The sequence below is a fragment of the Pecten maximus genome, chromosome 10 (assembly GCF_902652985.1).
Source record: "Pecten maximus chromosome 10, xPecMax1.1, whole genome shotgun sequence".
Lineage (NCBI taxonomy): Eukaryota > Metazoa > Mollusca > Bivalvia > Pectinida > Pectinidae > Pecten > Pecten maximus.
In genome coordinates this window covers 26,278,806-26,292,619 of record NC_047024.1, presented here as the reverse complement: position 1 = coordinate 26,292,619, position 13,814 = coordinate 26,278,806, and the positions used below count along the sequence as shown (strand labels likewise).

Genomic DNA, 13,814 nt, shown 5'->3' with positions numbered 1-13,814 from the left:
GTCTGGCGTCCTTAAAAGATATTAAGTATCCTACTTGAAATATAAAAAAAAAAACTTGTAAAGTAAAAGTATATAAGGAAGAGTTCTTAAATTTTTTGTCCTGTTTTTTTTTTTTTTTATTTATTCATTCTGCATTGAAAAGCCCCCCACCCGCACCCCACCCCACCCCCTTATACACGGTGTGTATGGAAACCTTTCAACACCCAGAGATATGCACCGATTATCCGGACCATTTTGGGAAATTGCCACCTATAACGGATTTTTTTTTCAGCCAAGAAGTACAAGGGAAACATACATTGCTGGATTTTAGTTTCCTTACCTAAAACATATCATATTTAAAGATTTAAAATTTTGATTATTATATTGAGAAAACTAACAAAACGAAATGGGGCCTAAATTCGAACCCAAATTATAGGCATACATAGACGTTCCGGCGATGTCGATCGGTGAAAGAAATTGTTGTCTTCTGTTATTGTGTTATGTACAGAGAAATGAGATTCCCTTGTGTGATTGAATCGAAGAACTATGGTAAATTTTATGAAGGAGTTATGCATTTAAAATACGCTAATATCCGATAGGGTATACATTTACATACACTGCTTTTCACAGACATACACAAAATTGAACTCATGTGTACGATATAGAAATATACCTAATTAACACGAACAATGAAAAAACAATAAGACCAGCGTCTTAACAATGAGGTGGGCCTATCGAGTCATCAGACCGAATGTAATGTAGAATGTTGAAGGCACCATAGACTTTCCTCGTGATGCAATTTATTAATTTTCAATTTAAGTGCCAAAAATAAATAGAGCTCAAAATCTTGGAAGCTGGTTTTAGCGTAAAGCATGAAACTTTTGGTAAAAGATGTTCATGTATATAAGGATATACAACAGTTCATTCTTGTTTCAGTCCATCATAATTACTTTTTAGGAGTAGTAGAGTTTTGAACATTTAGTTTTTTTCATGTCAAATATTCACTAATCACATCTAGAAACTGTTTCGTTGTGTACATTTTCAAACTTTTCAAACCGGTTAATGTTTTTTTTAAATAACTTGAGCCGACCAATCCAGTACCGCTTACATCTGTTAGGGTCGTAACACATTGAATCGTCTTCAGTTACCTGTGTCTATTGGCAAATATGAATATTTTATGCCAACTGTTTAAGCAATTCATGTCCCTGATATCAGGGACAAATACATCAGGTTTTGATTTTGTTCATGGAATATGTATCTGACAATATCAGACATTTAAAATGATTAAATATGTCATGTTGATATCTCCCAATGAAACGATAAATTTGAAGAGATTCGATGTCGTTGCAAACGTGGAACTTAAGCAAGTCTACGGGACCTTGTGCAATTACAGCCGTTTGAAATGGATATAGAAATTTTAAACAAAATAGAAATAGATTATTTTCCATATCACGGTATTAGTTTGCGCATAAAATATCTATATGTCAAAAATCAAATGTAATGATGTCTTAATAAAAGTACAATTTGTAATTAATTGTATAAATGAAGTCAATCAGGGGGCATAACTCTACAACCACTTGACTTTTCGTACTATTATGTACTTTTGCTATATATTATTTTGTTGTTGTTCAATAATATTGAAAAAAGGTAGATTGAACATTTCTCAAAGACTTTTAGTAGAAAATGTTTGAAATTAATGTTAAAGTTAACGTTCTAAGTCGAGAATCTTACCAGAGACCTATATACTAAATTATTAACATAGGTCTCTGATCCAGAGTCTCTGTCTGATCTTACTAAATTCTAGATCTAGATCTAAATCTAGAATAAAACTTTGATCCTTTATTTAGCATCAAACATTGACGTTATAGATCTACATAATTCCTGTTTTATGTTATTATTTAAACAAATTTAAAGCAAGCAGGCAAATTGTGATTAATATGACTAGAATCTAGCCTTCTGTATAGTCTTATAGACTGTGTGCCGGTATACGTAGTACTCGGTAGTCTACAACGGCGCGAAATGAATTGGTGTTACTGCGCATGTGCTGTGAAACTCAGGCAACGCTTGTAAACAATGGCATACAAATCCTACTAGCACTGGCCCAAATGGGACTCGCTCCCACGTGTTTACATGAAACTACATGTCCGAGTACCCAGAAATACCCGTACAAAATGGCAGACCCGTATCCATTTAACTAACAGCAGAACTAAGGATACCAAACGTTATATTGTGTGAGATTTATTACCAAAAGGCCATTAGGAAGCACAAAACAGGTGCTCGTTTTGTATAGTATATTGGAATTACCAGTTCAGAAGGTATGTATTTTGTCTGTTTCCGTATTTATTATATTGGGTGTACAAGAGTTTACCACAACGACCGGTTGTTTGTTTACAAAATAAATTTACAACCGTATGTAACTATCACTTTAAATGCTATATATATTTAATAATTATCTACATGCAATAATTATATAGATATGTATAGTGTTGGTATACTGGACTGCATGTTATCAGGTGAAATATGACATTTTTATAGCCTGTTTTTGGCGAAAACCTTATTGATAATATGATTTGTTGATATTAAAGATAGTACAAGAGGGCTTCCTGTAGACTCTTGAGAGAGTCAGAAATAAAATAGGTTGATTTAATTGGTAATATATATAATTATATGTAACCAGCTGTACACATGTATACATGTATTTAAACACAGTATTCTGATTCATAGAGAATACATGGTCAGTGTCTTAAAATATAAGCTGTATTTTGGCGATGGGAAATAAAGACAATAAAAAAATAATCATCAAATATAATCATTTTGAAGTGAAGCAGTGTCAAAAATGACAGAAATATGTTCGCCTTTCACTTTGAAGTAGGTCAGTCAAATTGACGCACATGCTAAGATTCCAAAATTCAGCTGTTTTCCGTCACTGCTGTATACAACAAAAATATATACAGTGGGTGTATTCCAACAATACGGTTGCAGTTGTACATTTTATCAAGATAAAAACTTAATATATATTTTTATCCTACAGTAGGATAAAAATATATATTAAGTTTTTGTCTTGATAAAATGTCCATGTGGTTATGCTTTCACTCACTCAGATGTAACGTGATAGTAACTTGACAACCTTCGTAATCAATATGATATGCTAACCTCTTTTGCATTGATGATATAGTGACACTGTGATATCATCAATACAAAAAGGTAGCACATAACATATATTGATAATCACAGGTGTTTAACACACAACAATAAATGTATAATTTCACATTTCGGTATGCCCATTACTTGTGTCCAAAAACATATTTTTAGAAAAAAATATGGGCTAATTGCCAGATATTGCTGACGGACAATAAAACGACACATAGCTAGCATTAATACATACCTTTTATTCCATACATGCATAGTCAAGGATTGAATTGAAAAGAATCCATTGAACAGCTGTGAATTCATTGTAAATGCTTATCAGATTTATGAACAATTGTAAATGACAAAAAATTAGGTTAAAAATTTCATGAATTAAGTTCATCCTTGAATGAAGACCTCAGTAGAAGCATGAAATATATTCCTTTACTTTAGATCCTCCGCAGATCCAACAACCTCATATATATATGTGGCTTGAGGAAGAATCCTTTTTACAAATTTTATTTTCCTGAGATTTAATTTCTGAATGAAAATTTGACATCAGTTGTTTATTGCAATATCATCATCTCAAAGAAGTGATGTATATATCTATATATAAATATTCTATATGTAGTATATTTACACCTGTATAGTTCTGCCCCATATCTCCTCCTTCTACCCAGAAAATATTAATTATAATAAAAAAATCTGTCTTAAGATATTTGTTAAAAAATTAAAAGCTTTCAATTTTTGAAATTTATTTTTTACAGAGCAGAAGTCATTTGTTGATTATTTTATGCCGTAATTGATGATGATGATGATGATGATGATGATGATGCATTTTCATGATATTGTCAAATGGAGTCGAGATTTAAAAACTAATTCCTAGTAGTATGAGAAAATTTTAATAAGTACAATGGTGATATCTTAAAAAAAGGATAATTATAAAATTAAGGGTACATATGACACATTTCTCATCATAAATAATGTTCAGGTTAGAGCTACCGCCATTTGAAAATTACATTTTCCTAAAACTTAATTATTTGTTTCTTGGTTTAAACATGACAAAAAGAATTAGGCACAAGTTCTTACAACTTAGTTAGCCTTTGTCCTAACTTATATACATTTTACATACATCATGGCTGTCTTATCATGTACATTTAAATAGAATTTTTAATTAAATAAAGACCTAAGAGTTTGTAATTAGAGGAGATTTTTATTTATCCATGATTTGATATGGATCCTATACACATTTTGGTTTAAAAGTGGCTGTCTGAAATAAGGTAATAGAATTCAGTCAGCTGTCAAAAATTTGAGTTTGTAGGTATGCTTAAAATACGCAATTTATATTTTTAGGTCTGAGTAATATAAAATTATGCAGCTAGAATTACAAAGAATTTTAACAAGAGGTAATTACAGGTGGAATCACTAATTACAGGTGGAATCATGTGTTCAAAATGCAGATAATTATTACTGAAACATATGATTATATTATTATAGAATCACTATTTAAATGATATGTCACGCACTGCAACACAATAGGGAAATTTTATTTTTTTCTTTCTCTCGATATACTCTTTCTTTTACTCTATAGTTGTCCCCTTGTGCCAATCTTCCGTTGATGACCCTGACACTTAGAAGGACATTTAACCTAGAAAAAAAAGTCCCCTTTAATATCCCGTACCAGAGGGTATACTATCTGATCTATAAATACACAATGTTTATTTTGTCTGTTTATTATATACCATGGTGTCTAGGTTGATTAACACTGTAGTATCCGGTATTGATATTTTTTCCCATTAAGTGATTACTAAATAATCTATATATGTATAATGACGAATGTCTAGTAATTGCCCAAAGCTGTATAGGAACATGATGTACTTAGGTTAAATATCCATTAATATCAGGCCAATCGATTGTACCCTTAACCATAAGCTGGGGCGTATGTCATGTCATTAAAATAACCCCATGAAAATACAAGTGATGGGGTAGCACAGGTGTAACGAGTGTACGAATGGGTTTTTCCAGAAGCTCGTTAGGGCTGTAAAAGTCATAGTTCTAATCAATATTATTGATTTTTTGATAGATATTTCCTATACGCCTGACACAACACCGGCCATTGAGCCATAATTAACGTTTCCATCCTTCTCTTCAGATATATATTATCTCACCGGATGCACATTTTTGCCTGAATGAAAAACTGTTTTCTGATGAATAATTAAAGCTTAGAATAAACGTTATAAGGTTAATCAGCTGAGAAGAAATTTAATTTGTAAATGCATTTTTTGATTTATTTTGATATTTGTTTTATCAATTAATTACTGAATTTCCAAGATTTTCTGCAGATTTCCATTTTATGATTAATGAGCAGTAAATCAAAATGTATGTCACCCTTTGAAGAAATTTACCTTTAATTATTTCCAATTCATTACCATATAAATTCTCAAATCAACCCTTCCCCTAATGTTACATTTATTTGTCAACCATTTTCAGCTTACCGATTGATGATTCTACAGAATTGAAGAAGAGTGCTTACATTTGTGAGCAAGGGCTTAATATGTTAAATACGGGGTCTGTGGACTTTCTCCATTATTCCTCATCCTGTGTCATCCTTCTGCTCAATTAACAATTCCAAGGCCTTCAACGTATTTCATTGCTTCCAGATCCGTATAATGCATTGTGGTAAATTGGATTTTGAGTTGATTGAGTATTAAGTGACGTCTGGCCTTTCTCATGCAGACAGGCATTCATTGTTCTCCAATAAAACAAGTAAATGCTATGACTATCACTTGACCATTGAAAAAATATTTCTTCAGATCTTTCCTATACTTCTTTGGATACTGTAATTGTTGAAATTAACGAGAGTAGGTAATTTACGTTAAATGTGTGATGGCCATTTAGCTGTAAAAATCCCCACAGTGCGTATCATTTTGTGATGCATGTGGTAATTATGGAACAGACGAAAAAGAAAAAAATTCACGTAAATAACCTCCATGCGTATAGTTTACTTATCAAAATCGGTAAATTAACCCCCACAGAAATGACTACATTTACAGTTAGATCTTGCCACTGGGTGCTGCAAGGAATGTCACTCATAACAAGTGACAGCAATAAGTCACTCAAGTTTATTACATTTCGGTTAGAATGCAAACAAATGTTACATGGTTGTTATACAATAAGGCAACCCTGTAATTCATATCAAAGTTTTTGTGTCGGCCCCCTGACAGGATATATTACCTACAGTAACGAATGCATAATGGATATACATGTATTTGGATTGAGAAAACTACCAAATAAAATCAAAGCAGATACAATAATATCTAAATTAAAAAAGTAGAATTTTTTCAAAAAGATGTGTTTTAGTACTGTAATTGCTTATTGAAAAATGTTATAGACAGAGACTCTGACAATTGGCCGCATGATCGAATATGGCTGGTCATGTTTCTTCCTATATCTACCAACAACAGTCCCAGAAACAGGAGCAAATACTGTATCTATAAATTGGGAAAATTATTCTATAAATCATAAACATGTCACATATATATGTATCGTACAAAAACTTTGGAAGTGAATTACAAGAAAATTTGAAAGTTTCCATGGGAGGTTAATAGTGATTTAACATTGATTTATGATTTTCAGTGAAGAATGCAGGCACCATGTACGAACTCGGAGGCAGTGAAGAGATGCATGTCATTCCCAAACAAACCACTGTCCAGTCAGATGCGATATATTGAACCACGACCGCCTTATGCCGCCGGGAATAATGTGGTCAAACGTGAAAGACCATACTCTGGTATGTATGATCACACTTGGGTAAACTTTCATCATACTTTCATCTGGAATTTAGACACGCTCAGAGGGACATTGTCTCCACTTCCTGTGGTGATTTAACCATTCTGTCAATACATTTGAGTTAGATAAGTTTACTGGCTGATTTCGGTCAAAAATCATGAAAATAATAAGGCCTTCAGTGTGCTGTTTAGTGATGTAGCCACCAGCTACTACAAAAAGATTCCCCCTCAGAATGACCCTGGATGCTCATGGGGTGATTGACCCTGGAAACAAATAGCTCGAGTGCTTAAAGAGGGTTATATTATGTTATTCATTAAAAAATATGATTCACCCAGAGTGTTATTTAGTTAAGTGATAACACTTAATGATGATACAAATGTACATTTATAGATATCACTAAATCAATTAAACCTCTATTAAGATATCGCTTAATTGATTTTATAATGATATCACTAAATTGATTTTGTGATATCTTTAATTTTGATGGCAACTTTATCTTAAATTGTTTAAAAGTATCATAAATCCAAAACAGAGAAATCAAAGTTTTAATTAATAGTAAAACAAATTTCCGAACAGGTAGACTAGAACAGGTCTCATCTCCACGTTAAACAGGCTATAACATCTGATGTACTATAATACAGGGGTGATTCATAAAACGTTGAGGGGGACTTTTAAATCTTCAGAAAACGATACAATTGATGGGATAGGAGTCAAGGTGTCATCATCCTTTATAAAGGAATAGTAATAAAATATTGTACGACTTAAATCCACACAAACAGCGTGCTGATCGGCTTTAGGAATGCTGTGCACTTATCAGAGTGGCTTTAGAGGGCATGTATATGCTGTTGGTTGGCTTGAAGTTGTTTAATGCCAGAATTTCTACCTCATTGATACAAGTATATCATACATATATTTCAAAACTGGTGAGGTTTTTCTGAAGAAGTGTTCAATTTCTTTTAAGACATGTGATATGCTTTTGACAGGTAAGGGTTCCTAAAAAGACAGGTGAGGTATATCTGATAGGTGGGGGTTCCTAAAAATACAGATGAGGCATATCTGACAGGTAGGGGTTCCTAAAAATACAGGTAGAGGTTCATAATTGGACAGGTGAGGTATAGTTCCTTAAAAGACAGCTGAGGTATATATTTGACAGGTAGGGGTTCCTTAAAAGACATGTGAGGTATATTTGACAGGTAAGGGTTCCTTTAAAGACATGTGAGGTATAATTGACAGGTAAGGGTTCCTAATAAGACAGGTGAGATATATTTGAGAGGTAGGTTTTTTTTGACAGGTATAAGAGTTCCTTTAAGATAAGTGAGGTATATCTGATAGATGGGGGTTCCTGATAAGACATGCGATGTATATCTGATAGGTGGGGGTTCCTGATAAGACATGTGAGGTATATCTGATAGGTGGGGGTTCCTGATAAGACATGTGAGGTATATCTGATAGTTGGGGGTTCCTGATAAGACATGTGAGGTATATCTGATAGATGGGGGTTCCTGATAAGACATGTGAGGTATATCTGATAGGTGGGGGTTCCTGATAAGACATGTGAGGTATATCTGATAGGTGGGGGTTCCTGATAAGACATGTGAGGTATATCTGATAGGTGGGGGTTCCTGATAAGACATGTGAGGTATTTCTGATAGGTGGGGGTTCCTGATAAGACATGTGAGGCATAGAGTGGTGAGATATATTTGACAGGTAATTAAGGGTTCCTTAAAAAACATGTGAGGTATATCTGTTAGGTAGGGTTCCTGAACCCTGATAAGACCGGTGAGATATAATTTTCGCGATTGATCCACCTTCGTTTGTAGTCCGAGATTATGCAAATTGATATCAAAATAATATGCGTGGGGGAAATTTTCGCAATCGTGTAATAAGCGTAAATTTCCCCCTCTCATAAATTTCCATGTTTACAGTAGTATTAAGTAGGTTATTATTTGCGATCAGTAGATATACTAAAATGAAGTAAATGTGATTGGTCTTTGATCATATTTTCCCCGCTGACCATGGATATAGTATATCTACTCCTCATTACCTCCATGTTGTTTATGACTTCCAGCCAGGACAAACCTAATTGCACCATACTACCCCAATTACTGGAGGTCCCAATGACATCATGCCTCAATGAATATTCATCCCATACCACAACATTGATAACCTTGGTGATACTATTGATTTTATGCCATCAGAATTGCAAAAGACTGATTAGGTTACGTAACATTAATCAGACAGAAAACATGTCTATTTCAAGAGTATACCCAACTCTATGCATAACAACTGTAAATTGTTTTAGCTAAATTTTTAATGTACATTTATAAGTTAAACAGTAAACCAATATTAGTTTCATATATGAATTTGTGGTACAGATATTTAAAAAACAGATTACAGGTATTTTTAAGTCTTTTGTTACTGCTGTTGAACCGGAGGCCAGTTTTTCGTACTGTAGTACAATATTGCACTATTGGTGCAAAGAGTTTCGTGATCACACAACATTGTTTCATTAACGGTGCGAATATAATCAGACATCACTGGGGGCTAACAGGCAGATCAGTGTAGATAACGATGCCTCAGGCATATTGGTAACATATTGAATATGGAACGGAGCAAAATATCGTGATATAAACTGATCGAGTGGTACCGTATTTATATTTTTTAAATGTGCCTTTTACGATGTTGCTAGGCTGCAAACATAACATTTATTTAGGAAGCCAGGCAAAATTGCTAATCGGCAAAATGTTTCATAGTACGAAGAGAATTAAAAACTGACAATTTTTTTGGCAGGCATTAGAATTTAGGTTAAGCTGGCGAATTTCAGACACATTTTGTAAGATTTTACTTATTGATTTGGAGCATACATTTCATTGGTTTGAACCTTATTTCAGCATTTTAAGGTGAAATTTTGGGTGCGTAAATTACATAGTTTATTACGTTGTTTTGCAACAATTATAAACCATGTGACATATTAGTATCATTGTTCTTGAACGTTTACCTAGAGGAAGTCAAAACATGGGACTTCGGTGTGGTTTTACATCCAAGTAAAACAATAGGGTCATTTTTAAGGACAGCTAGATGTATGCTTTTTCACATTACGATAAAAGCCAGGTGTCTTCTCCACCGACTATGAATGAATGGTTTAAATACCAATATAAAAAATGGTAGTCAATTCTAGTAAAATGGTTTTAACTCTTGCCCACTGAAGATTGTTGTCTTTTTTTCACAGTTCATTGATTAGGAAATTATACACAGTATATATAAGATCTGTGTATGTCAACATTTGTATAAATGAATTCTGTATTTAGAGACAAGGTAAATGATGTAAACCCTTGGATTTTTAAGTAGACCTGTGCTGTATCACATCAGAAAATTATGTCCTAAAGGTTGCATTACATCATGCCTGGGTTCAAGTTTTTAGCCTTTCAACACACAATTCAGTTGCTTCATAATGCACAATAGTATTGGCTCGATCAGTTTTATGTGATTAGATCGTGCTGACAGGTGTAAACCTCACAGGTAAACATAGGTGCTCGTTAACACTTACCTGTAAATTATAGATGATTATTACCATGGGGATGTATGTATTTTTGTGCAGTTTGTACATTATTGATTGAAGGGCAAGTCTACAGGGACTTAGAAGTGTGGGAGATAGTAGGATATGACAAGTTGGCCATGAACATGTCTAGTTTTCTCCGCCAAGGTGTCGAGGCATGATAATCCTTGGCTCTACCTCCTTAGTCAAAGAAGCATGCTCTATCAGTAACTAAGACAATATAAACACTACCTGTTCCTTAATTTTACAGAAGCAATGGCAGTGTTAAGATATAGTACACTTTATATGGCACTTTTTGCCTTTAAGAAATCTTTTTAGATGCTACACACACCCTACATACAGCCTACATACAGCTTACATACAGCTTACATACATGCTACATACAGCCTACATACAGCCTACTGTACATACAGCCTACTATACATACAGCCTACTATACATACAGCCTACTATACATACAGCCTACTATACATACAGCCTACTATACATACAGCCTACATACATACAGCCTACTATACATACAGCCTACATACAGCCTACTATACATACAGCCTATTATACATACAGCCTACATACAGCCTACTATACATACAGCCTACTATACATACAGCCTACTATACATACAGCCTACTATACATACAGCCTACTATACATACAGCCTACATACATACAGCCTACTATACATACAGCCTACATACAGCCTACTATACATACAGCCTACTATACATACAGCCTACTATACATACAGCCTACTATACATACAGCCTACATACAGCCTACTATACATACAGCCTACTATACATACAGCCTACTATACATACAGCCTACTATACATACAGCCTACATACATACAGCCTACATACAGCCTACTATACATACAGCCTATTATACATACAGCCTACATACAGCCTACTATACATACAGCCTACTATACATACAGCCTACTATACATACAGCCTACTATACATACAGCCTACTATACATACAGCCTACATACAGCCTACTATACATACAGCCTACATACAGCCTACTATACATACAGCCTACTATACATACAGCCTACATACAGCCTACTATACATACAGCCTACTGTACATACAGCCTATATACAGCCTACTGTACATACAGCCTATTATACATACAGCCTACTATACATACAGCCTACTATACATACAGCCTATTATACATACAGCCTACTGTACATACAGCTCACTATAGATACAGCCTACTGTACATACAGCCTACTATACATACAGCCTACTATACATACAGCCTACTATACATACAGCCTACTATACATACAGCCTATGTACAGCCTACTGTGCATACAGCCTAATATACATACAGCCTACATACAGCCTGCTATACATACAGCCTACTATACATACAGCCTACTGTACATACAGCCTACTGTACATACAGCCTACTATACATACAGCCTACTGTACATACAGCCCACTGTACATACAGCCTACTATACATACAGCCTACTATACATACAGCCTACTATACATACAGCCTACTAAACATACAGCCTACTATACATACAGCCTACTATACATACAGCCTACTGTACATACAGCCTACTATACATACAGCCTACATACAGCCTACTATACATACAGCCTACTATACATACAGCCTACTGTACATACAGCTTACTATACATACAGCCTACTATACATACAGCCTACTATACATACAGCCTACTATACATACAGCCTACTGTACATACAGCCTACTATACATACAGCCTACTGTACATACAGCCTACTATACAGCCTACTATACATACAGCCTACTATACATACAGCCTGCTGTACATACAGCCTGCTGTACATACAGTCTACTGTACATACAGCCTACTGTACATACAGCCTACTATACATACAGCCTACTATACATACAGCCTACTATACATACAGCCTACTATACATACAGCCTACTGTACATACAGCCTACTATACATACAGCCTACTATACATACAGCCTACTATACATACAGCCTACTGTACATACAGCATACATACAGCCTACTGTACATACAGCCTACTATACATACAGCCTACATACAGCCTACTATACATACAGCCTACATACAGCCTACTATATATACAGCCTACTATACATACAGCCTACTATACATACAGCCTACTGTACATACAGCCTATATACAGCCTACTGTACATACAGCCTACTATACATACAGCCTACTATACATACAGCCTACTATACATACATCCTACTATACATACAGCCTACTGTACATACAGCCTACATACAGCCTACTATACATACAGCCTACTGTACATACAGCCTACTATACATACAGCCTACATACAGCCTACTATACATACAGCCTACATACAGCCTACTATACATACAGCCTACTATACATACAGCCTACATACAGCCTACTATACATACAGCCTACATACAGCCTACTATACATACAGCCTACTATACATACAGCCTACATACAGCCTACATGCAGCCTACTATACATACAGCCTACTATACATACAGCCTACATACAGCCTACATACAGCTTACTAAACATACAGCCTACTATACATACAGCCTACTATACATACAGCCTACATACAGCCTACTATACATACAGCCTACATATATATATCTAATTAACGAAAATCATGAAAGTTTTAATTGTATATTTCAGCTCCAATGCGACGCATCACAACCAACAATCACACAGAACCCTGGCGTGGGCCAAAGTATGACCGAACCCCCGCCCGGCCAAGTTACAACGTAACACTCAATCATCATACATGGGACACAGAGTTCAGTCGTCGTGCACCTTATGCCCGTAAGTACTATTTTTTAATGCCGATAAACCCATGCTTAGTAATAAGCCCACCCCTTTATCTAAAGACATGTACAGGTAATGATATCATTGTTTATAGTGTCAATTTTTGGACTGAACCTAATAACTGCTAATTAGGTCAGTTGGATGTATTTTTAGAGAAAATAGTAGATACATGTATATCAGAATGCCCAGTATTACTGTAGACTGCCATATTTCTGGATGAGACATATCCAGTTTTCATTTATTCAAACACCTGCCATGTCCCCACGTAATCTGTTTGAACATTTTGTCCTAATATCAGATATCTGAATATCTGTATAACTGCAGAAAAATACGTGCCCATGATGAGTCTGGATATGCGACATTCTGCTGTACTGATAAACTAAACAACTTTTATATAATAAACAGAAAGAATGACTCATTTGTATCCAAATTTTGTTATTTCATACATTTTGCTAGAAAAAGAAATTAGCTTGATCCCATTGTCACCATATTATGTGTAATATTTTGACTGACAAAGATCCTGTTGTCGTATTA

General features: G+C 34.6%; 1 protein-coding gene across 5 annotated transcripts in view; it reads left to right on the top strand.

Moving 5' to 3' along the window:
• Positions 1-2,118: 2,118 nt before the first annotated feature.
• The window catches only part of LOC117335400 (lipoxygenase homology domain-containing protein 1-like), a 73,552-nt gene continuing 61,856 nt past the window's right edge, over positions 2,119-13,814 (top strand). For all 5 annotated transcript variants that reach the window (XR_004534398.1, XM_033895365.1, XM_033895364.1 and 2 more), the window contains exons 1-3: positions 2,119-2,294; positions 6,742-6,895; positions 13,131-13,277. Coding sequence is in view for 4 of the 5 variants with exons in the window: in XM_033895365.1 (XP_033751256.1) it covers positions 6,748-6,895; positions 13,131-13,277 (295 nt within the window). In the remaining variant the exon portion in view is untranslated. The remainder of the gene's footprint in view (positions 2,295-6,741; positions 6,896-13,130; positions 13,278-13,814) is intronic.